The sequence below is a fragment of the Anas platyrhynchos genome, chromosome 3 (genome assembly GCF_047663525.1).
Source record: "Anas platyrhynchos isolate ZD024472 breed Pekin duck chromosome 3, IASCAAS_PekinDuck_T2T, whole genome shotgun sequence".
Taxonomy (NCBI): domain Eukaryota; kingdom Metazoa; phylum Chordata; class Aves; order Anseriformes; family Anatidae; genus Anas; species Anas platyrhynchos.
The window spans coordinates 53,814,521-53,836,341 of NC_092589.1; the positions used below are offsets into that span (position 1 = coordinate 53,814,521).

The 21,821-nt window shown below is 37.9% G+C and overlaps 1 protein-coding gene across 6 annotated transcripts in view; it reads left to right on the top strand.

Moving 5' to 3' along the window:
• MTHFD1L (methylenetetrahydrofolate dehydrogenase (NADP+ dependent) 1 like) overlaps window positions 1-21,821 on the top strand; it is a 153,660-nt gene that overhangs the window by 33,434 nt on the left and 98,405 nt on the right. For 3 of the 6 annotated variants that reach the window (XM_027454366.3, XM_072035909.1, XM_038177027.2), the window contains exons 12-18: window positions 3,532-3,668; window positions 4,909-4,955; window positions 6,098-6,205; window positions 7,105-7,179; window positions 8,985-9,087; window positions 11,953-12,029; window positions 15,248-15,388. In XM_027454366.3, coding sequence (XP_027310167.2) covers window positions 3,532-3,668; window positions 4,909-4,955; window positions 6,098-6,205; window positions 7,105-7,179; window positions 8,985-9,087; window positions 11,953-12,029; window positions 15,248-15,388 — 688 coding nt within the window. Of the gene's footprint in view, window positions 1-3,531; window positions 3,669-4,303; window positions 4,436-4,908; window positions 4,956-6,097; window positions 6,206-7,104; window positions 7,180-8,984; window positions 9,088-11,952; window positions 12,030-15,247; window positions 15,389-20,568; window positions 20,591-21,821 lie in introns of those variants that run through there. The other 3 variants (XM_038177029.2, XR_005264525.2, XM_072035910.1) reach the window with 3 other exon arrangements.

The window sequence follows — 21,821 nt, forward strand, 5'->3', positions numbered from 1 at the left end:
GAAAGAACCATATTTCCAGGCAAGTGAGAATCCTGGAACAAAAGAGAGATGCCAGAAATAGCAGTGGGGAAAATGGAAGCTGGCAGTTTAGCAAGAGTAAAACAGGGAGGGCTGGCTGTGGTAACACTGTAGAGATTACAGACTATCTGTTCTTGTAGGAATTACAAACAGGAAAGTGAAAGAAATGAAGTAGCATTTTGTGTTCCTGCAGTAGATCAGAAGGAACTGAGAAGGCATGGTACTGATAAAAAGAAGATAGGGACCAAACCTGCTCGTTAGAGTAGATAAAGTAGGTTCTTCTCAGCATCTGCTCTAAATCTCCCAGCTTTTGTATCTATCTACATAAATACTTTGTGAAATTCTGAGTGAGGAAATACAACTGCTGCAGGAAAGGCTTGCAGGGAGATCTGAGAACAAATGCAACTAGTACTTGTAGGGTCCAGGTGTCATGAAATGCAATAACCGTCAGTTTTCTGCACAAAGCATTTGCTGAACCAACAAGATCTGATGTTGTTTTTCTGAATTCAAGTTGAAATAATAAAAATACAAGTGAAGAACTGGTTGTAGCAAAATATCTTGAATCAAATAATCATACGAGAAGATAAACATGGAGAGGTTTTTGTTTCAGACTGGTGGTTTTGGTAGGTTAATGATATGGGCATAGGAGCAAGTTCCTAGGAAGTATGGCAGCCTTAGCTTTTTTAATTGTTAGCTTGTAAAGGTAAGATAGTTTCTACCTTTCATTGAGAGAGAAATGGCTATATTTTTGCACTGTAAAGGCAATGAGATAAGCAACACATGAGAAAGGACAGTTTTCAGTCAGAGAAATGAGGTTAGCCATATATTTGGCTATGCTAAAACTGGGCATGTCAGGAGGAAGAGATGATGATATGGGTCACTCTAGCTAGTGATCTTAGGGCTTAGTCTTTTAATATTTTTAATGACCTTAGGGCAACAGATTAGACAGCACTGCTGAAATTTTGATGATGGTGCAAAGCTGGGAAGTGTATTGATATAGAGAAGAACCTCAGCTGTTAAGCAGATTGTGCAGAATAACCTTGATGACCAGCACATAAGAAGTGGGGAAAATAGTATTAATGCAGTGCATTTTGGGACTGAACAGGAATTTCTGCAGTAAGGTCATGGCAGAGGGAATGGCACAGCATTGAGGGGAGGAGATTTCTATTGGCATGTGATGTGGACTGTATTTCTGTGTGTGCTTGACAGGAATCACAGATGAGGAAGTGAATTCCCTTTTTCAGTTAAAGGAGTGCAGTTCTAGGAAAGCTGGATGACTGTCTAGAGAGTGAGCTACTGGCTGTGCTTTAGGCTCTGATCATTGACAAACAATGTTATACATGTGGGGGAAAATGAATGAAAACAAGTGCCCAAATTAAGTAATCCACATACTACATGGTCATATAAGAGTAGTTCAAAGCTGTCAATAGACAAAGTACTATTTCTGTATAGTCTCAGTTAAGGAATTCTCTTATAGATGTACTAAATCCCATTATTTTACTGGAACTTGAGTTAAAACATTACATTTCTAAATAGGAAAATTATTTTTCTAAAACCCTATAGAATCTTAATTAGGCTTGCCTCTTGTTGCCCATATTTTTTTCAGATATGTCTAACAAAGGCTTCTTTGCTCTTTTTTTTTTTTTTTTCAAACAAAAAAACAAGGAAGCAAACAAAAAGAACATCAGGATCCAGTGATGTAAAAGATAGATTTGTGACACGATGATGTTTGTCATGTATTTATATTTTGTGGGGCAAAGAAAGGCTTGTGTCAGTTTCTGAACTAAGTCAACTGACATCTCCTTGCACTTGACAATTTTATTAGTGTTTTATGCCATTTGAATTGTGACCTAAGGATAGCAATGCCTTGTGTAAATTGCTAGCTGGTGAAGGACGTGTTTTTAATTAACGGGAGATGTGTTAGCTCACGTTTCATAGAGGTAATAGGATAAGGGTTTGTCTTCTACTAGTATTCATGTGCGTTCTTGCATCTGCTTGGGAATGAAGATTACTTTTTAATGTCAGCTTCGCTAAGGTACTTCCTGCTTTGCTGGTAGTAGAGACAACAAAGATGTCAAAAACTGCACCTTGCTTAAAAGCAAAAGTTCAAGACTTTTGTGAGAGTGGTGTCAGTGGACTAGGGCTTTCTTCTGCCAGTCAGTGGGAGAAGCGTTGTGTCTCAAATGAAGAGTTTGAATGCGTTTTGGAGAATGAGATGTGTTCATACTCTAAGGGCGGGGAGGGGGAAGAGCTACCACCCCTATTTTTAACATGGATCATAGACTTGATGGCCTTGAAATCAGTGAGGACATCATTTAACCTAAGGTGTCTTTCATTCACAGAATCTTTTACATATTAAGATTAAGTGCCTGTAGAGACCACGCTGTTGTTAAAGGAAGATGTGTTTTTGCTGAGGGAGCAGCACTCCCTGAGCTGCATTTCTCAGATGCAGTTCAAACTTGCTCAGAAAACTGAGGGATAAGCTGAGAGTTTTTGGTTGGTTGGTTGGTTTGCGTGTTTGTTTCTAGCTGTCCAACAAGCATGTCCAACATTCTTTTCCCAACCCATAAATGTATTCCCTCCCTTGTCTGTTGCATGGGTTGGAGAAGGGGAAGGGCTGTTTAAGTTTTCCACTTTGCAAAGTCAACCATCATTGTCCCTTCCTTAAAGGGACAAGGACAGGGTCTTTGACTGGAGGTTAGCGTCTCTGATTTGAGATTGGATGTCTTTCTAAAATACTGTCCTGGTTTCTTTATAGCATGAGATTTTAGAGGTGTTGTGCAGGAGGACAGACGGTGATTGTAATTGTCCCGCATCAGTCTTTAATCAGCAAAAGTATCAAGAAACTTAAGTGCTAAATAAATCATATTTAGTTGAATATAGTGACTTTTGTGTCCTGTATTATTTTAAAAAATGCTTTTTTTGTCATTAAGGAGTGTTATGATGACATGGCAGTGCTGCAGGGAAAAGGTGACTCCAGCTCAGACAGACCCAACACAACTTCCACCCCTTATTCCATAACACTTGTGTCACAATCAGGTATAGAGAGGTATAGTTAAGCTCTATAAACAAAAGTGTTGGTTTAATTTAAAATATGCTGCTATTTAATTCATAGTTTCAGTAGTGGGAATAAAACATCTGCATTGCTACAGAAAAGCATTAATAGATGCTCAAAGTATCTTGATGGATGGTTTGTTAATGAAACTGGTGACACTGTTGTGCTGTAATGAAAATGTCTAAATTCAATTTATTCTTTTCAGAACTTTTGCCAAAATAATCTTTTCTTTTTCTGCTATCATAGTAAATTGCTTAAATAGAAGACACATGTATATTAGCATTCCAGCTTGAGCTAGGGGATAACATTGTGGCAGTATTTTTGTGGTGATAAAGTAATCTTATTGAAATTTGTTGTACAAATATCCTTCATTGAAATCAAAAGCTGTAAGTTCTGATATCCTCAGCCAGGCTGACATCAGCAAAGAATTTGATTAATCTTTTTTCTTGTTTTGCTAGAATAACCCCTACACCCTTAGGAGAAGGGAAAAGCACAGTCACAATTGGTCTTGTTCAAGCTCTTACTGCACACCTTAACATTAACTCCTTTGCTTGTCTGAGACAGCCTTCCCAAGGACCTACTTTTGGAGTTAAAGGTACGTAAGAGTTGCAAACTGTATGATCTGTTCCAGAATAAAGAATACTGCAGTTTTTTAGTGTCTTAGTTACTCCACTAACGCAGTGGATTGCCTGGATAGGAGCACATTGTATTTTTGTTAAGTAACTTATAAAGGTTTCTCTCACACATCATCTCATGCAAGGTTCATGTCTGTGTTCATGTAATTATGTGTATTAATGATGCAGATAAAGGCCAAACGTAATGAAAGGCCTGGGAATGAATTATCCAGGAGGCGTTTTGAGTGAGTACACACCCTTTCAGCCACACCTCTGCTTGGAGACGCTACAGAGATGTCTCTAAATGTTACCGTTTAATTATCCCTTGAGAAGGAGTCCTAAGTCCACCCATATTGATATGAAATATTTAAGCCAAGGAAGTTGGCTGTCATGTGTGGTTCAGCTGTGCCTACATCATACGTTTAGCTAAGTCTCAACCTCATCTTCCTGTTCTTCTGAGTTGTCCCTCACATCCTGGGCTGCTGCATTTTTGCCTAAAAGGGTCTGAGGACCAAGTAAGAGGCAGCCAGAGTTCAAGCTTCTCTTCAACACTGACAGGAAGTAATACAATCTTTTTTTTTTTTTTTTTTTTTTTTTTTTTTTTGCCATTTCTCAGCTGAGATTGGTGCCTAACTGGGCAAACACTCCCCATCTGCTCTACTTTGCTTTGCTGAAGTTTAAGTTAACAAGTTTGATTTCAGCTGGAAGGCTCCTGGTGCTTGGTGCTTCTCAGCCAAGACTGGTGCATGTGAGTGCTTTAAATCCCTCCGCTCAACTTTTGTATAGGCTACAGCAAAATTCTTTGCTTGTGCCGTGGGAGGCAGTGGGGAAGGAGCGCTCAGGCAAGAGTGCGAAGGTTTCATGCAGAAGTAGTGCTTGCTCATTACTGCTGCGTCTTTCCACCCAACTGTTGCATGTGCATGATGGTGTCCCAAATCTAGACAAGAGCAGAGGGTTACCCTTATCTAGCTAAAGTCTGGGCCAGCCATTATGTGTAGACTTTCTTTTCAGTTCAAGAATTCTAATTTTATTGCCTGCTGAAAAAAAGCCATCAAGGTTTGAGGAAATCCTGTTTATTCGGGTGCATCATGAATTCCCTAATAAAATTCAAAATACTGAGAAATGTATCTTCAAAGCTGTATGTTTAACTTTGTGTGTTTAAGGTGTTGTTTTTCCCAAAACTGATGCAAATCTGATGCGACTGTGTGCTTTCTTGCGCAGGTGGAGCAGCCGGTGGTGGATATGCTCAAGTGATTCCCATGGAGGAGGTGAGACAACAGTGGAGGCACCAAATCCCTGTCCCCCTGGGAGCCAGGCTCTTCTCTGTGGTGCCCAGAACCAGGGCAAGAGGCAGTGGGCACAAACTGAAGCACAGGAGGTTCCCTCTGAGCATCAGGAAGCACTTCTGTGCTGTGCTGGTAGCTGAGCATTGGCACAGGTTGCCCAGAGAGGTTGAGGAGTCTCCTTCCTTGGAGATCTTCAAAAGCTGCCTGGACATGTTGCTTGGCAAGAGGCTATAGGTGTCCCTGCTTGAATAGAAGGGTTGGACAAGGTGACCTCCAGAGGTTCCTGCCAATCCAACTAGTCTGTAGCTCGGTGAAAAGAGTCCAATTTAGAGCTCTGCAAGATCACTGCGCAGTCCAAACTGGTGAAGTGCCATGGCGAAAGTACACACAGCTGGTCCCAACAGAGCAGTCATGCAATGTTTGGGTGCTGTTTGCACTAGAGTACCATCACAGCAAGGGCTGGTGTCAGCTGTTGTTGGTGCATCTCAGCTGTCAGTACTACAGTGCAGTTAAAACTGACCTCTCATCTCCTTATGTAAGATATATATATATATATAAAACCACCTTATATAACACTAATCTAATTTAAATGGCTGATTTCAGATTTTTCCACAAAGCTTTGCTGGACAAACTTTGTATCAACAAAGTTCATGCCTGATCTGGTACTACCTGTTCTATTATGGCTTGCAGAAAGCTGACATGAAACCATAAAACCAGCAAGCGCTGTGTGCACTGGAGGATTTGGCAGTAATCTGCACATCTGACCCATGTCAAATTTACACTGTTGGTAATAAGCTGATGTGGTATCAATCATGTGGAACTGTAGCCCTGGGCTTTCCATTCTTGGGTCATTTAGCAAAGAATAAAGACATTTTTGGCTTTGTTTGACTAAGCTCAGAGTAGTTTACTACTACTCAGGTGAAAGCAAGTCCTTCATATAGTTCTGTACATTCTCAACCTGTAATATTTCCTCTACAATGATAGGTGGCTAATTTGAGCTGCAATCTCAAGGAGATGGCAGCGTTGTTGTTGTTTGTTTGTTTGTTTTTCCTACATTTTTTGAGATTAAAAGGTTGTGTTAAAGGCATTTTATAAAAAGAAGTTCTGTTGCTTTCACCGTCTAGTTCAATCTTCATTTGACTGGAGATATTCATGCTATAACGGCTGCGAATAATTTGCTGGCTGCTGCTATTGATGCTAGGATCTTGCATGAGGGCACTCAATCTGATAAGGTGAGAATTACTTTCTAATATCCACATTACTTTTTTTTTCTTTTTGAATTTTCAGTAAATTGAATTTCAAAGTAAACTAAGTTGACTATCTTCTGTTTTCACTGTGTGAATGGAAACAATTGCTGAAGCCATTCTGTATTCTGCTGGGAAATGATGCTTACAGAGTATGTTTTTCTGGCAAATATCTGTCATAAAATAGTCTTTAAGATAAGCATCTTATGCCCAGAAGCTTGTCAACCATTTCAGACTTTACTAAGTAGGCTAATAAAAGATGTTTTCTCTCTCTCCAAATTTTATTCTTTTTAATGATTTGTATAGTCCTTTTTGAAGTTAGAAGTTATGCTTCTGATATATAGTTGGGTATGATGTACCTGAGGAAGAAGAGGTGTGGGGAAAAAAATTAAATCCTCTTCTCTCTACCAAGTCTTTTGTGAACTTAATACAAATGCTAACTTGAGTACATGTATTTAAAGAGGAAAGGAGAAGAAAAGAACCTCCTCTTTTCAGCTACTTGTTAAAACTGAGCGGTGTTGTCTTGTCCCCCTGGGTGCAACACAAACGTGCATTTAGGCTGATTTGCAAATGATAGTTACAGTTTGAGTAATATGGCCCTTGGTTAAAGCTTTAAAGGATCCCAGTTTCAAAAATAATCCAAAACTTTTCTATGGAGACTTAGAAACACAGTAATTTGGGTAATTGCATTTAGGCTACTAAATCATAGGTACTGTTTAAAAATTTAGCACCTTCTGAGAACTGTTTTTTAAATGTCTATCCGGAAATCCACAGCTTAGGTGGTTGGGAAATTCTTACTGAAATTAATCTAAATAAAAGAAAATTAGGAGCTTTTTATTTTAAAAACTATCTTTTCATTAACTTTGTGTGTTGTTTTTTTTTTCTAGGCTTTGTATAACAGACTGGTTCCAGTAGTTAATGGTGTGAGAGGATTTTCTCCTATTCAGTTTGCCCGTTTGAGAGTAAGTTGTTAATGTAGTCTTTCCCCAGTTACAGTATTTCTTCATAAAATATTATCTTATGCAACTTTTTGAAAATTATTTGACGTATGGGGCCAAGTTTGTATAAACCTCCCTCAAGACCAAGATCTTTCTAAAAGCATCCTACTTGAAGAAATAGGATCTGCGTCTGATATTATTTTCATAACTAGCATTTTTGCTATTTTCTCCTGAAATAAACCAATTTTTTTTCAAATGGTGTGTCTCTCCTGATGAAATATTGAAGTCAGAGTTTTAAAATACTTTTCCTATTATGGTAAAGTCACATTTGAAAGATCAGATTCTTTGGTGTTGCAGTATTTTCTGGTTTTGAAAGTTTATTGTAACACATTTTGCTGGGGTTTTGTTGATGTCTATTAAATAACCTCCTTCATTGGAGGGACAGAAGTGGATTTCTGTGCATACTATGCTTTTGCAACCCATCTTGCTTCCTGAATGCTTCCAGAAGAACTTCTATACAATTCTTGTAAGAAGAATGTCTCTGGATATGAGGCTTCCACTCAGAAAGATAAATAACTAGAGAGCAACGCAGTCCACTAGTGTTGGGAGAGGAGAATATAGACCCCTTATACATGAACCTTAAGAACAGCTTCAGTCTTCTATCACAGAATCACAGAATTTCTAGGTTGGAAGAGACCTCAAGATCATCGAGTCCAACCTCTAACCTAACACTAACAGTCCCCACTAAACCATATCCCTAAGCTCTACATCTAAACGTCTTTTGAAGACTTCCAGGGATGGTGACTCCACCACCTCCCTGGGCAGCCCGTTCCAGTGCCTAACAACCCTTTCAGTAAAGAAGTTCTTCCTAACATCTAACCTAAAACTCCCCTGGCGCAACTTAAGCCCATTCCCCCTCGTCCTGTCACCAGGCACATGGGAGAACAGGCCAACCCCCACCTCACTACAGCCTCCTTTAAGGTATCTGTAGAGAGCAAATTTCCATTTCCAAATTTCTATTTCCATTTCCATGTTTGTTGTTGGCTTTGGAGTCCTGACCAGTGTTGTTTCAGAGGCACTGGGTGGCAATTGATAGCTGCCAAGTGCATACACAGGTGCATTTAGAACTGAGGGAGGAGAGGGGAAGAAAGAATAGAAGTAACACCAGCTTCTGATTTTAAAAAATACATCTGTGGTGCTTGGTTAATTCACTGAGGAATGCTTTCTAGTGCCAGAGAAAATTAAGATTTTTTTCGAAGACTGCATTTTTTAAACAAAATTTTCTGATCCAGCTTTATGTAGGTTCACCTTAAAAAAAAAAAAAAAAAAAAAAAAAAAAAAAAAGGTTGGTGTTGCTAAAATCATGAATCTGTAAAAGCCAAAAGATATTGTCTCATTCATTATGGGTGATGGCCTATTCAAGTGAATTTTTTCATTTCATTTGAAGATGAATCACACAAGACAACACATGGATGGGTCTTTCAAAGATTTTCACAAATGAGCAAGCAGTTAGTTATCTTTTTCTTAGCAAGTGATAAGGTTGAATGGTTTTTTTTGGTTTACGTTAAGTTTCTTCTGTATAAGAAAGGGCGCTCACATTAATTTCCTATAAGTATTTCTACTTTTTTATTTCATTCTTCCATCAACAATGCCTCTGTTTTAGTTACAGGCACCTTTGTATGTGCTTTTTTTAATAGTTTCAGTTCTGAATTGCTTCTTTCCCAAATGCTTGTGTAAGGTGGGTGTGGAAAACGAGAACAGTTATACCATTTGAAGCAAAATAGCCATTTTATTGCTTTTTTTAAAAACTTTTTTTTTTTTCCCCATAGAGGCTGGGAATAAACAAGACTGATCCTGGAACATTAACAGAAGAAGAGATCAATAAATTTGTGCGTCTTGATATTGACCCATCCACAATAACATGGCAAAGAGGTATATAATCAGAAAGCTGCACTTCATCTTGTCTGTTTATCATAAATTATTTCCTAACTTGCTTCATTTTACCTGAATCAGAGCTGTGTCTGCTCTCTGACTCTTAAGAGTAACCCATTTGCAAGAGAGAAATCTGAGTACATAACAGGTTTGGAAGTAGTATGTAGCTCTAAATTTGGTTAAATATCTACAGTAACTCAAGAGACTTTGCTAATATGTTGAAGAATAGATTGCCGAGTGACAGTTCAAGTACCTTGTCTCTCTCCCATTAGATAATATATCTTAAAACATACTAAACTGCCTTTTCTGTGCATTTTTACAAGTTTTTATCTTTCTTTTCTTAACTGTGTCTGTTATGGTTTTTGGTTTGTTTGTTTGTTTTTAATATTTATTATATTTGGCTTTGGTCCCTGTTCCTCCCCAGTTCAGCAGTCTGGGTTGCTCAGACACTAGACCTAAGGGACTGTATATAATACTGTATGTGCATTTATATATCCTACTTTTAAGGTGTCATGAGTTGTTTGCTTTGTTAGGAAGAAGAGGTGAAAGATGTGGTACAGTTTCAACTGTGTGTGCCAAGCAAACCAGTGTCCACTTTCTTGCTCTTAGGCAACTCCCCTCTGCGTTTTCCAGTTCTACTGCTGGATTAAGTTTCAGTGTTGACTTCAATAACTGTATTTTTCTTTTTTAAACAAATAGACTGTGTCAAGTTTTATGCTGAATGATACTAGATTTTATTTTTTTCCCAAGTTCTTAAGCACTGACATTATTAGATTAAAATTACTGTTAAATAAAATGTATTGATGATGCTCAGAGAAATATATAATGGTGCAGCTCAGTGAATGTATTGAGAGACTTAGCCATGCTTTACTGTGCCCTTTGCAGGCATGTTGTCTCAGAGTTGGGATATTTTCTCAAGATAATACTGGGGAATGCAGCATAAGACATGTTTTATTAATCACACAGTGTGTCTGTGTGGAAAGGACCTGTATGGGGATGAAGGAATAATAAAAATATTTAGTGTAATGTGACTCATCGTTTTTATCAGCACTGGTTTGGGAGGAGGCAACATTACTCAACAGCTGTTAACCTCGAATTATTCATTTTATATAATGTTAGTGCAAATTTCATTCTACATGACTCTGTATGATGTACAGATTTTAAGCATTTCAGGAAAAACTGTTTTAGGAAAGGCTTAGATAATTTCAAAAGTGTTATATTTGGGACTATTTCTGCAATCCATGTATCTGCAAAGCTTGTTACTTAGCAGGGACTTTGTAGGATAGAAGAGAGAGCTATCAAATTGTCTGAGGATGAATTTTAGTCAGGACCTCTTTCCTTGGAAGTGTCACAAGCTTAAAGTTCATCTTATGCTAGCTTGAAGAGGTACAGCATACTAAAAGAGGGAAAGCCTTCCCCCTGCTTACTCTTCCCTTGGTATTCATTTCCTGTTTAGAGGATAAGACAGTAGATATATCAAACTTAACATTTAGTTGAAACTAAAGTTCCCTGAAAAGTTTACTTTAGGTAAGGAGGAGGAAAAATCTGGAGAAGGAAAAACTGTTTCTGTGGCAAAAACAATTCTTTCATATGATATGACTTCTACATGCAGCTACTGCAGTCTTCACAGAGTTCTTGCTTTTCTCCCAGCCCACTCACAATCCTGAACTGGGATTTGTAGAGGAATGAGACTTAAAGTCCCTCTTGTGTAATTATGCTGTCCTTTACTGTACAGTCAAATTTGTTAATCTCCAAAAACAGCAGGAAAAGTAGGAGGAGATGATATCACTGAACTTCACTACAGACAATCTGTCTGGAGGTTCTTGATTCTCTGCCTCAGAATGAACAGTGCTCAAATCTTCATCAGAAGAATGACTTAATTGCCAAGCTACAGGTTGTACTGCTCAAGAGTACATTACACCCTTTCCTTTAGGGCTGGTGCAGACTGAAACATCTGTAAAGCTAAAAACCTGTTAGAAAGAGAGGGCCTGTTTTTGCATTTGTAGGGATTGCTGCTCCTGGGAGTGAGAGGACTTGGAGTTGTCTTTTCTAACAGATACAACCTCCTTATGTTTCTTCCTAAGAAATATCCTGATGAGTTCCCAGCAGATGAAAGCACTTCTTTGCCATCCTTCCTTTTGGTTCCTATAAAGGCACATCTGAAGTTGCATGTTGTCAGTGCAGCATTGGAGAACTTGGGTTGCTGTGATTGTTAGCAAAGTTAGCAATTCCACGGGATGGTTTGGACACGCCCTTGCAATACCTAAAGTGTTTGCAGGTTAGAAAGACAGTTGTCTAAAAGTGAAGTAGTGTTAAATAGCAGATGATTGGTCTTGGCAATTGAAAAAAAACTTTCTTTGAATGCTGTGCAATTCAATGTGGAGTTAGTTACTGTGATGTGTAAGAAAGTGACTTGTCTGGAAGAACCGATCTGACAACATAATCATCCTTTAAAAGAGAAACAGGCCAAGTTTAAGCTACATCATGAGTCTTAAAAATCAACTCTTAACAAGTCAGTGAAGAAGCAAATGATTTGAGGTAGGTCTGAGGTGCGTTCTAACTACTAAGACCGATTTCTCAGACGTAGGTAAAACATTAAGTTGTACAAGTGAATGTCTAAAATCTGTTAGCTGAAAATATTACTCAGAGAAATTATATTCAAGTTATTTCATCCTGTCATCTAGTGGTATCACACAGAAGGCAGAAACCAAATCAGCACCACTGCTGACGTGCAGAAGTGTGGTTGTCTGGCTACATGGTTCTGTTCAAGTAGCTGAATCTTACACACGTAACAGGTATGCTTGGAAAACATGCAGACCCCTGAGTCCTTGCTAATGTTCTGCTTTTGGTATTCCCTTATTTCAGTGGTGGACACAAATGATAGATTCCTACGCAAAATAACGGTTGGCCAGGCGAATACAGAAAAAGGATTTGTCCGTCAGGTATGTGAAGTGATTTAATATATCTCATTCTGGACAGGCTTTGCTGTAGAGGCTGAGATACTTGCTATCCTGTAATTATTTCAGCATGTTTCTTTGAATTGTAATGCTAACATCTGTTGATATTGTATAGCATTCTTGCAGTGAGACTGATTGCGTTAATGAGTAACTGAAGTTTCAGAAACAGAAATCAATGCATGTTGCACAAAGTGCTGGAAAAACTTGAAAAAAAAATGTATGTTAAGGATCCAACCTTGTCTTCCGATGAATATAAAAAAGGTGAAGAAAAAACTTGCATTTATCTTTGCCCTCATAAGATAAGTTTGTTCAACTTTTGTTCCTTTTTCTTAAGTTCCCCAAACTATGTGAAGTATTTATGTAATTTAAATTACATGTAAATTTAATTTTAAATTAAATTTAATGTTAAAAAACTGCAGGGGAAGGGTGTATCATGTGTCACTGGTTCCATTGGTGAGGACTGAAAATGACTGTTATTTCTCCAGTCAAGTTTTCTTTTCCTATCGTGCATCTCAGCTTTGGGATCTAAATTGTAAGAAATTGACCATGTGCTTAATGCTTTTAATGTGTTGTCTTGAAGGTGCTGTTCTGAAAACGATCGTGTGTACTTTTCAGCAGTGTAAAAAGCTAGCCTCCATTACTGTGTGAGAGCTTCTGGAAGTTTTTTAAGGAACTTCTGTTGAAAATATGTTGAAAGCCAGATTTTGCTGACGTTATCTGGAAAAGTGTTTGTGGTGTCATGTGGGTAAATCCAGTCCTGAAAAAATGCCAGGTAGAATACAAATGCCAGGTGAAGCAGATTCATTGCAATGATGTAGAGTTCTTCCCAATTTGATGAGGGTTATTGTCATCTAACACTCTGCATCATGAAATTCATGAGGTTCTGACTATTTTGAAGTGAAGTAAATGGTTATTGTGGTTTATATCAGGTTTTGCTTCTTTTTGGAACTTTTGTTGTCTTCTTTATAATTTCAGATCCTTTAAGGTTGGTGTCTAAATAAAGAGACCAAAAAATAGTGCCAATGTTATTGTATAGTTCAGCATATAAAACAGTCTGATTGGAGAAACAAATTGGAGAGAATCACTCATTTCTTTTGAACACATAGGTAGAGAGTTTTCTGTCTGTTACTTGAAGAAAACTCAGTGTTAGCTAATGCTTATCTCTGATAATGGGTTGGGACTAAATTACAGTGTTTGGTACAAGTTTCTCTAGCACTTGTTAAAGATGTTTTTGTATATTTAGATTTGTTTCAGTGACTCATTGTGATTATTAGCTTTAAGCCAAGTTCTGTCAGCCTTAGTGTGCAACATGTTACCACTATAATTATGCTGCTGAGTTAAATGTGGGTTGTTTTAGTACAGAATACTAGTTGATGACTACGGCTGTCAAATGCTGCCATACCCATTCATATTTTATATGGACTTACCACCTAGAAATAGAGAACAGTTAGGAAAACTCATTTCAGAGCCTAGCCAGAGATCCAGATAAAACAGGACTTCATAACTAACAGATGCATTTTATAAATATTTGGAGTGATGTTCTAGCACTCTTAAAAAATCAATGACACCTGTGTAAAATGGCAGAGCACAGCAGGCACAAAAGTATGCATTTTAATGAACGGGGATGCTGTGGTTTCTAAAGAGTATTACATGACTGATGGCCTTGATCCTGCAATTGAATCCATGTGGGTGGATCCTTTCATCAACAGAGAACTGGCTTCCCAGCTAAGGCTTCTGTCAGCACTTCATAGGTGTATAAAGGTTATTAGAGTTAAAATAGCACCTGCTATCACAACCTTTTGTGCCTGTTTTTTTTCAATTAAATATTGTGTCACTCTTTGAGCATCTACCAGTGATTATTTTTTTCCTGGCCTTTTGGGTTTATCAAGCAGCAATGACAATAAAAACTTAATTTTTGTGTCCTGATAAACATCCTGATGAAGTTAGAGTATGTTCCACTATATGGGTTACACAAATTTCTGAGGCTTTTTTCCTGCTTTACATTTGCTGTGATGACTTGCAGGGGTGTTCTTCTTAACTTGAGAAAAGATAGCAGCATGTCAACTCAACACTAACAATATTAATTGTGTACCCACCTGTTTTGTTGTGTATAGAACTGCTTCTAGAGGGTACAGAAAACTCGCTTTGTGACTTCAGCATTTCATTTGAATCCTTGTGCTGAATATCTCAACTACAATATTAATTCTTGTTTTCTGTGGTATCTCTCTGTTTTTGCCCAATCCAGGAAAGTGCTCAGATGTCCTCAGGAGTTTTGACTAAGCTTGCAGGCTGACATAGAGGTCAGCCTCAATAGGACTGCTTTGGGCTGTAGCCATCAAGACAGAACCTTATAGCAGAAACGCAGGGAAGAAATTCTTCTCATTCACTCCAATTTCATCCTTCTAGCACAAGAGAGTAGACTTTGTGCCTTTTTTCTCTGTTTATATCTGACAGCATGCGGCCTGGGCTCTACTAAGAGTAGATTAATGCAAATACTGCTAATATGTTCTGCAAAGTCTTAAAGAAAAGTAAAGGCCACAGCTTTCATTCTGCTGAGGCACAGCACAGTATGGATGAACTTCCATAATATTAAGAAGAAATATTAATATTTCCATAATATAAAGAGCAATAGGATTGATATAGCACATATTTCTTGTTTCTTTTTCCTAACACATATTTGGTCATGTACTAAAGGTGGGGGGGCATATGTTTTACATCGTCATAAATCAAGCATAAAACCTGGCAGCACTGACTCTAAAACTTGAATTTACATTGAAAAGAATGATCAAATGTAACAAAAATGTTTTTGAAACCAGAATTTAAGATAAAAACAAAGCCCCAACAATGCTGTGCTCATGCCAGTAAAGTTGAAATCACATCTGGTGTCTTGTGTGTGTTGTTTTTTTCTGCCACAGGAAAAAATTTTGGTCCTTCAGGGAGCTTCTGCTAAGGATAATGTGAGCCAAGGGGCTAAGCACTCTGCAAGAATAGTCCCCAAGTAAATGAAGTGTAACAGAGAACATTAGTGAGGAACTATAAACAAAGTGTTTGAAGTTACTGTAGTCTGAGTAATCTCAAAAGCTGTAGGTTACAATTTAGAACTTGTTTGAATTCCAGCATCTTTCCTGGGTCTGTTCCTGGTAATTCCCTGTGAATATTTGACCTGACTTTGATTTGTCTAATTTCTCATTTTTATTTTACAGGCTCAGTTTGATATTGCTGTTGCGAGTGAAATTATGGCAATCCTGGCACTCACCAACAGCCTGGAAGATATGAAGGAGAGGCTGGGGAAAATGGTGGTGGCTAATGACAAGAAAGGAGAACCAGTAACAGCAGAGGATCTGGTATGTTCAGTGCTGTAGAGTTATGAATAACCTCTGATTCGTTTGTTTTGCTTCTTGAAGCATTGTAAGGGCAGGTGCATGCCAAGCTTTTTGCTTTGAACAACGCAGTCAGATATCGAAGAAAAATCTTCTGGCCAAAAGTTGCTTGCAATGAGAACAAGATGTAGAACTTATTCCTCCAAGTCTTCTGGTAACATCTGGGTCAGGATGTCTCTGCTCTCCATAACCTACTTGGATAGATTTCTGCAGTTATTAAGGCAAACAAATTTGGTGCTGGAGTGAGTCAAAGAGCGTAGTTTCCTGTTTGAGAGAGCTGGTAATGTTTGCTACTGTATTTGTGAAGTGTGCTCAGATATTACAGTGATAGTTACCACATGAATGCTTATACCACTAGATCAGAATGAAAACAAACTGTTCATGTTTTGTAAGTGCTTGGGGTAGGATTATCTCCTCACATCATTAAAACTTTTTTTCCTCACCTACACCCTCATAGGTTCTGTTAACTCCCTCCTTCAACTTCTGAAAAAGGTTAATATGTTCTTCCTTTATGTCAAATCCTAGTTCTTATAGCTAGAGTGTGAGTCAGTAGGCAGTGGTTGGAAGCTCACACGTGTCTGTGTGTGGCAGGTTCTGGTGCAGTCAAAAGTTGCCCATTAACCCTTGTAATCCAGCTGCATGTCAGGACTAGGCTCACTGCTTGGTACTAATTTACTATAAAATCACATTACTTGTATTCTGAAGCCTAATTGCCAAATTAAGATCATGTACTGCAGATAAACAGCACACCATAAATACAAGAAATGAGATAATGCTTTGCTTTCATTCTTTATCTGTCATCAAAATACGTCCTTGTGGCAATTGTGATATGCCTTAGAGCTGTGCTTTCATGCCACTGTGATGGCAATGACAGCCAGCATCACACAGACTGATTCCCTTTATGCAGTGAAGTGTTTTATCCCGTTTGTCCCTTTTTATATGGACAACTGCACAAACTTGCTGCATTTTAAGAACGAGCAAAAGAACCTCGTCAGCAAACATAGCAAATCCGCAAGCAGGGAATGTCTTCACAACTATAACAGATTCCATTTTAACAAAGAAATGAAAATATGGTATCTGGCTCTCATGGGCTTATGACTGAAATGAAGATAAGGGTATAAAAATTTCTAAGTAAAATCATCATTAAAATTCAAAGCAAAAGCTATTCCCAGTTATACAGGAAACTCACACACTCACATTTTAAGGCACCCTTGCATGGGTCATATAAATTCTGGAATATCCTTTATGAAGAACTGCATTTAGTATTCCAGTTGCTGAAGGTTTGACTTTGTCTGGCTCAGCTGGTAGAGGGTGAGGATACTTACAGTATCTTATACTGTATATCCAAAAAAATTAAATTTAATTGAATTTAAAAATAATTAAATGAATTATTGATGCTACCCTTGTATGAGGGTACTTTAATGTATTAATATTGCAAAATATTTAACCTGTCTTCAACCACTTAATGCTAATCAGCTTGATGAATGAAAGCAGTATGGTCTGTTTCATCTATAGTTCTGTGAAAATGTTAAGAGCTGAAATTCTGAAAAGTGCACAAAAAATTACAAATTTTTTCCATTATGTCCGTAGAATGAAATGTATGCTCAATAAAAAGTCTTTGTAATTTGTTATTCTTTGCCATTTTCTAAACAAACGTGCTGTGCTTAGCATCTGAGTTGTTTGATAGTGTCACTTGTGCTGAGCAGATGTTTCTAGTATTTCTCCAAAGCATTTTTCTATATTATACAAAAGAAGAACTGCCCCCCCAAAAAACAAATATCACAGTGTCAAAGGTATGTGTTAGGTTCATCTTGCAGCTATACTATTGCATTCTTTGTCTTCTGCAAGGTTTCTTCATCTCATGTACAGGAACAATTTTGGTGCAGATCCATGACTGAAATGGAGAAACTCCTACCTCCTTCGCAGGATGTGCTACAAGTGAGAATGAAAACTATACAAAGAATAGGAATATGTTTTCACAGTTAAGGCAAAAAAGTGCCTCTTAGGAGAGTTGAATTCTATTCCAGTGTTTTTCACAGAGTTTTGTGTATGATGTTGTTTCCTTACAAACTGATTCTCATGGTACACGAGGAGTTGTGTGTTCCTCAGGTCTGGCTTGATACTCAGGAGCTAAACAAATCAAATCTGTGTAAAGGGTGAAACACTATAAAAAACTTCGAATGGGGAGAAATGATTTTTATTTTGACTAGGGGTGAGCACCCAAAATTAGTGAATACTTTTGAGTTTAATCGTTGTTTATACTGTATTTTTATTGTTGTTGTTGTTGTTTTTCTGGAAACAGGAACAATTGTTAATTTCTTCATAGTTATTAATGTTGGTGATGAAGTCAGATGTCACGATGTTGGGGTTTAAGAAATGTCCAAAAAGGAAATTAGTAGTGGCTTTTCTGACTTTCTTCCTCAAATTAAATATGTATTACTTTGTACAAGGGAGAGCACTTACGAATAACTGTACTGTACTGCACTTGTGGAAGTATATTGTATAAAGTTGAATCTTCTGGAAACAAGAAGCAAGAGGTGTATGATCAGAGAGTATACTGTGTCATAATTCATACATAAAAAGAAGATAAGTTTCAGGTAGATTGGGTGGTGCTTCGTCTTTGTTCCTATTGGTGATCAGTCTGTTTGAACAGCCTGCAACTAAACCTACCATTTCTAGACTTTAAATGTAGTATCATTACTGCAGTCTACAGGTACTTGAAAGGAGGCTGTAGCAAGGTGGGGGTTGGTCTATTCTCCCACATGCCTGGTGACAGGATGAGGGGGAATGGGCTAAAGTTGTGCCAGGGGAGGTTTAGGTTGGATATTAGGAAGAACTTCTTTACTGAGAGGGTTGTGAGGCACTGGAATGGGCTGCCCAGGGAAGTGGTGGAGTCACCATCCCTGGAGGTCTTTAAAAGACGTTTAGATGTAGAGCTTAGGGATATGGTTTAGTGGAGGACTTGTTAGTGTTAGGTCAGTGGTTGGACTAGGTGATCTTTGAGGTCTTGTCCAACCTAGATGATTCTGTGATTCTGTGATCCACTCTACTCCAGCTGCTTGTGCTGCCTGTATTGTTACTGTGCTTCTTCAATCCTAGCTTTTGACTCCTCTTCATTTGGACTGCACAGATTCCATCTCCTCCTCCTATGTGTTAGAAAAGGATTCCTTTAGGATCAAGGAGAAGAGATCTTCACTTGTGGTGCAGATATCCAGACTAAGTGCTGGTCCAGCCTGATGTGTAGTGTAGATACCCTAGGCTGTAAGCACACTGCACATTGCAGCTAAAGCTTTGTAGGTGGGATGGGGCAGGACTAAGCATTTACAAGTGGACATCTGTGAACTGTAACTTTGGTATTCCAAAGGTTTTTATCTTGAGCAAATTTTCACATGTGATAAAAGGTTTGAACCCTGAATTTTCATCCTCCTTCAGAACTGGGGGCAGAGAGGAGGTGTAAAATCTTTACAGCTCAGAAAGGAAAGACATCAAGACCAGCGAATATAGGAAAAATGCTATACATGCTTTTACAATACTCTTATTCCAAAAACAGTTCAAGCATTTTGGCTTAAATTTTCATAAAACAAAATCAAGATTAAAAGCTTGAATCTATCATAACCACTTGGCATGGAACATTTTAGCCCAAAAAACTGAAAGTGCTTATAGCTTTAACAAATGTAAAGGTGGCTTTATCATTTTAAAGGTGTGTTTTCTGCCCAACATGAGTAATGGGTGGTGGTCAGTCCTATCTGCAACTAAAAAAAATAAAATAAAATCTGGGGTTTGTGCTTTTATATATGCAACCAAGGTTGAATTTTTTTAAGTTTAAATGTTTGACAGTAGTTCTTAGTTCACTGAAATCTATGTGAAACAAAACCACTAAAACCTTCTCTGTGATTTGTTTCCAGAAGTACACACACTATACTTCACAAAAACACAATTGCTCTTAATTTTGACTTTATATTCAGTATATTTAGAAAAATACAATGATAAAACCTAAAATATACATTGGCAGATATAAACCAGATGCAGCGGCATGCTAGAAGTAATAGAAAAAAGATAAATTGAATATTTCATGAATTGAGAAGACTCCTTCCATAAGAGTAATGGATTAAATATCTAGCCTCTGTAGTGGAACATATAGAAGTCTTTGCCAAAATGTGGTGTTCATTGTACAGTATTTTGAAGACTGAATTGGTTTTTGGCTTTTACAGCCTAGAAAAGTTTTGATGGACACATGCCATATCTTTATGTGAAATTAAATGGGTATGTATGCCCTAGATTAGTATTTCAGCAGCTATGAAAAAATATTAAATAAAAGTCTTTTTTTTAATAAGACTTCTCAGTTTGCTATCTCTACCATGCTGTTAGATTTCGAGAATTCCGGGGGGGAAAAAAGCTTCATATTTATTTTTATAAATGATCTGTCAGCTGAATATGTTTTGTTCCCTGGTTCAACAGAAACACTGTGTACATACTTTACTTTAAACGCAAGTAGTTACAGCCCTTCTTGGTTTAAGGTTTAGGTTTTTTACAGAACCGATATTGTAGAAAAATATTATCATTTTGTTAGGGACTATAGTTTCAAACAAAGGGAAGATATAAGTGTTTCATTATTTTTCTTTTAGAGAAATGTGCTGTTTCTCTGCCCATCAGTCTGTCTAACCCTTACTCATTTCACAGTAGTTGCTCTCAATCACCTTGCTTGTCATCTAATGCTGGCTTTCATTTCCACTCTCGATAAACTTCAGAGACCGTTCCTATGGAAGTGGTTTTGAAAGTGTGGGGTTTTCATCTAGGTTTGCCTTTCCTGTGTCACGTGTGTAATTTACTTTGTGCTCTGTGATCTTTGCAGTCCTGGGGAGCGCACCTGCCCCGCTGGCCGATGGGAAGATGGAAGGAGTATTGCTTCCAGAAGTAGAACTTGGGATCAGTTCCAGAAGGGAACCCAAGAGAGATGCGTGTCTGTATTACATTTGATCCTGAGTTCTACTTCTTTCTGCTGACAGAGAGTTAGTAGAAAGCTAATGATCCTTAGGCTCTTACATGCCTAATTGGTGTGTAAGTGTCTAAGCCTCTAATGCTTCTATAAAAAATTTACCTATCTCTGAATTAGAAATGGGAACCTGATTCCTCACATGGCTTTGCAAATCAGATCCAGGACTTCAAGTGAGCTATGGCAATTTTTTACTAGCTGCTTGGGGGATTGGGGATATGAAGGAACAAAAAATTTGACAGCGGTTGTAGATGGATATGAAAACTTCATAGGCTGTTTAGTTTTTAAGGACTGTTGTTGACACAATGCAGATTTAAGAACCATGAAGGCAGACAGATATGATGTGTGCTAATTGGAGGGTTTTTTTTGTCTCTTCTTCTATGCTTTCTGCGTCAGATACAACGAGATGTGTCCAGATGTACGATTAGTATGAAAGAAATTTTCCAAAAAGTAAAAATGTATAGGTATATAGGAAGTATTTGTTTATTTTTATTCTTTTATTTACTTATTTATTTATTTATTTATTGTTTTACTTCACTGTTTTATCAGGTTAGTGAAGAGTTATCAGAAAGCAAAGGAGAGAAGATATGAGCCATTATTGACTAGGAGGGGTAGGGGAAAATGTCCTTTTTTTCCCCTTTCTTCTTTGTTATTGTCTTCTCCCCAAAAATCTTTCCACTCAATATAGCTTGAGTCAGCAAATAGCAGTTTGCATGCTTGCTTTGAATGAGCTGGTGGTCCAGCATGAAGCAGACAACAGAAACTTTACTTCTAATCGAATGTTACAGCTGGCATGAGTTAACACTTGTCAGTCCTCAAGCACGTTTCAGAAGAAGAGCATTAGGGCTGATCAGCTAGTTAAACTTGCTATTGAACAGCTGAAAGACCTGATATAAAGTTTACCATTTGGCTTTTTTTCTCCAGAAAGTTGAATATTGTTTACAATTACACTTGTCTTTTACATGGTAAGGTTGTAAAATATCTCAGTGGTAAGGTTGTAAAATATCTCAGTGTTAATGCACTGAAAGCATCAGCAGCTGTTTCTCTTTTAGCACGATAGATGGTAAATGTAGAGCTTATTCTGTATGGTATTGGAAAAACTGAGATGCAGGAAGAAAATGGGTAAAATCAACCAGCTTTTTTCTTCAGATGTCTGTTGCCTGTAACCTGCTGACTAGCATGAGTACAAAATACTGCTTTTGGGGGGTCAGAATACAAACAATGTAACGAGCAGTTACAGCTAGGAGCTAGTCTTAAACATTGTTTAGGTCAGCTGGTGGTGGGAGGGGAAGAGTTGTGCCTGTAGTGTGAGAAAAGCTGTACCAGCTGGCTGCAGAATTAATCAAGCAGTAGGAAAACAGGCTTACAGATACATTAGTTAAGTGTATTGAAAAGCCTGATTTT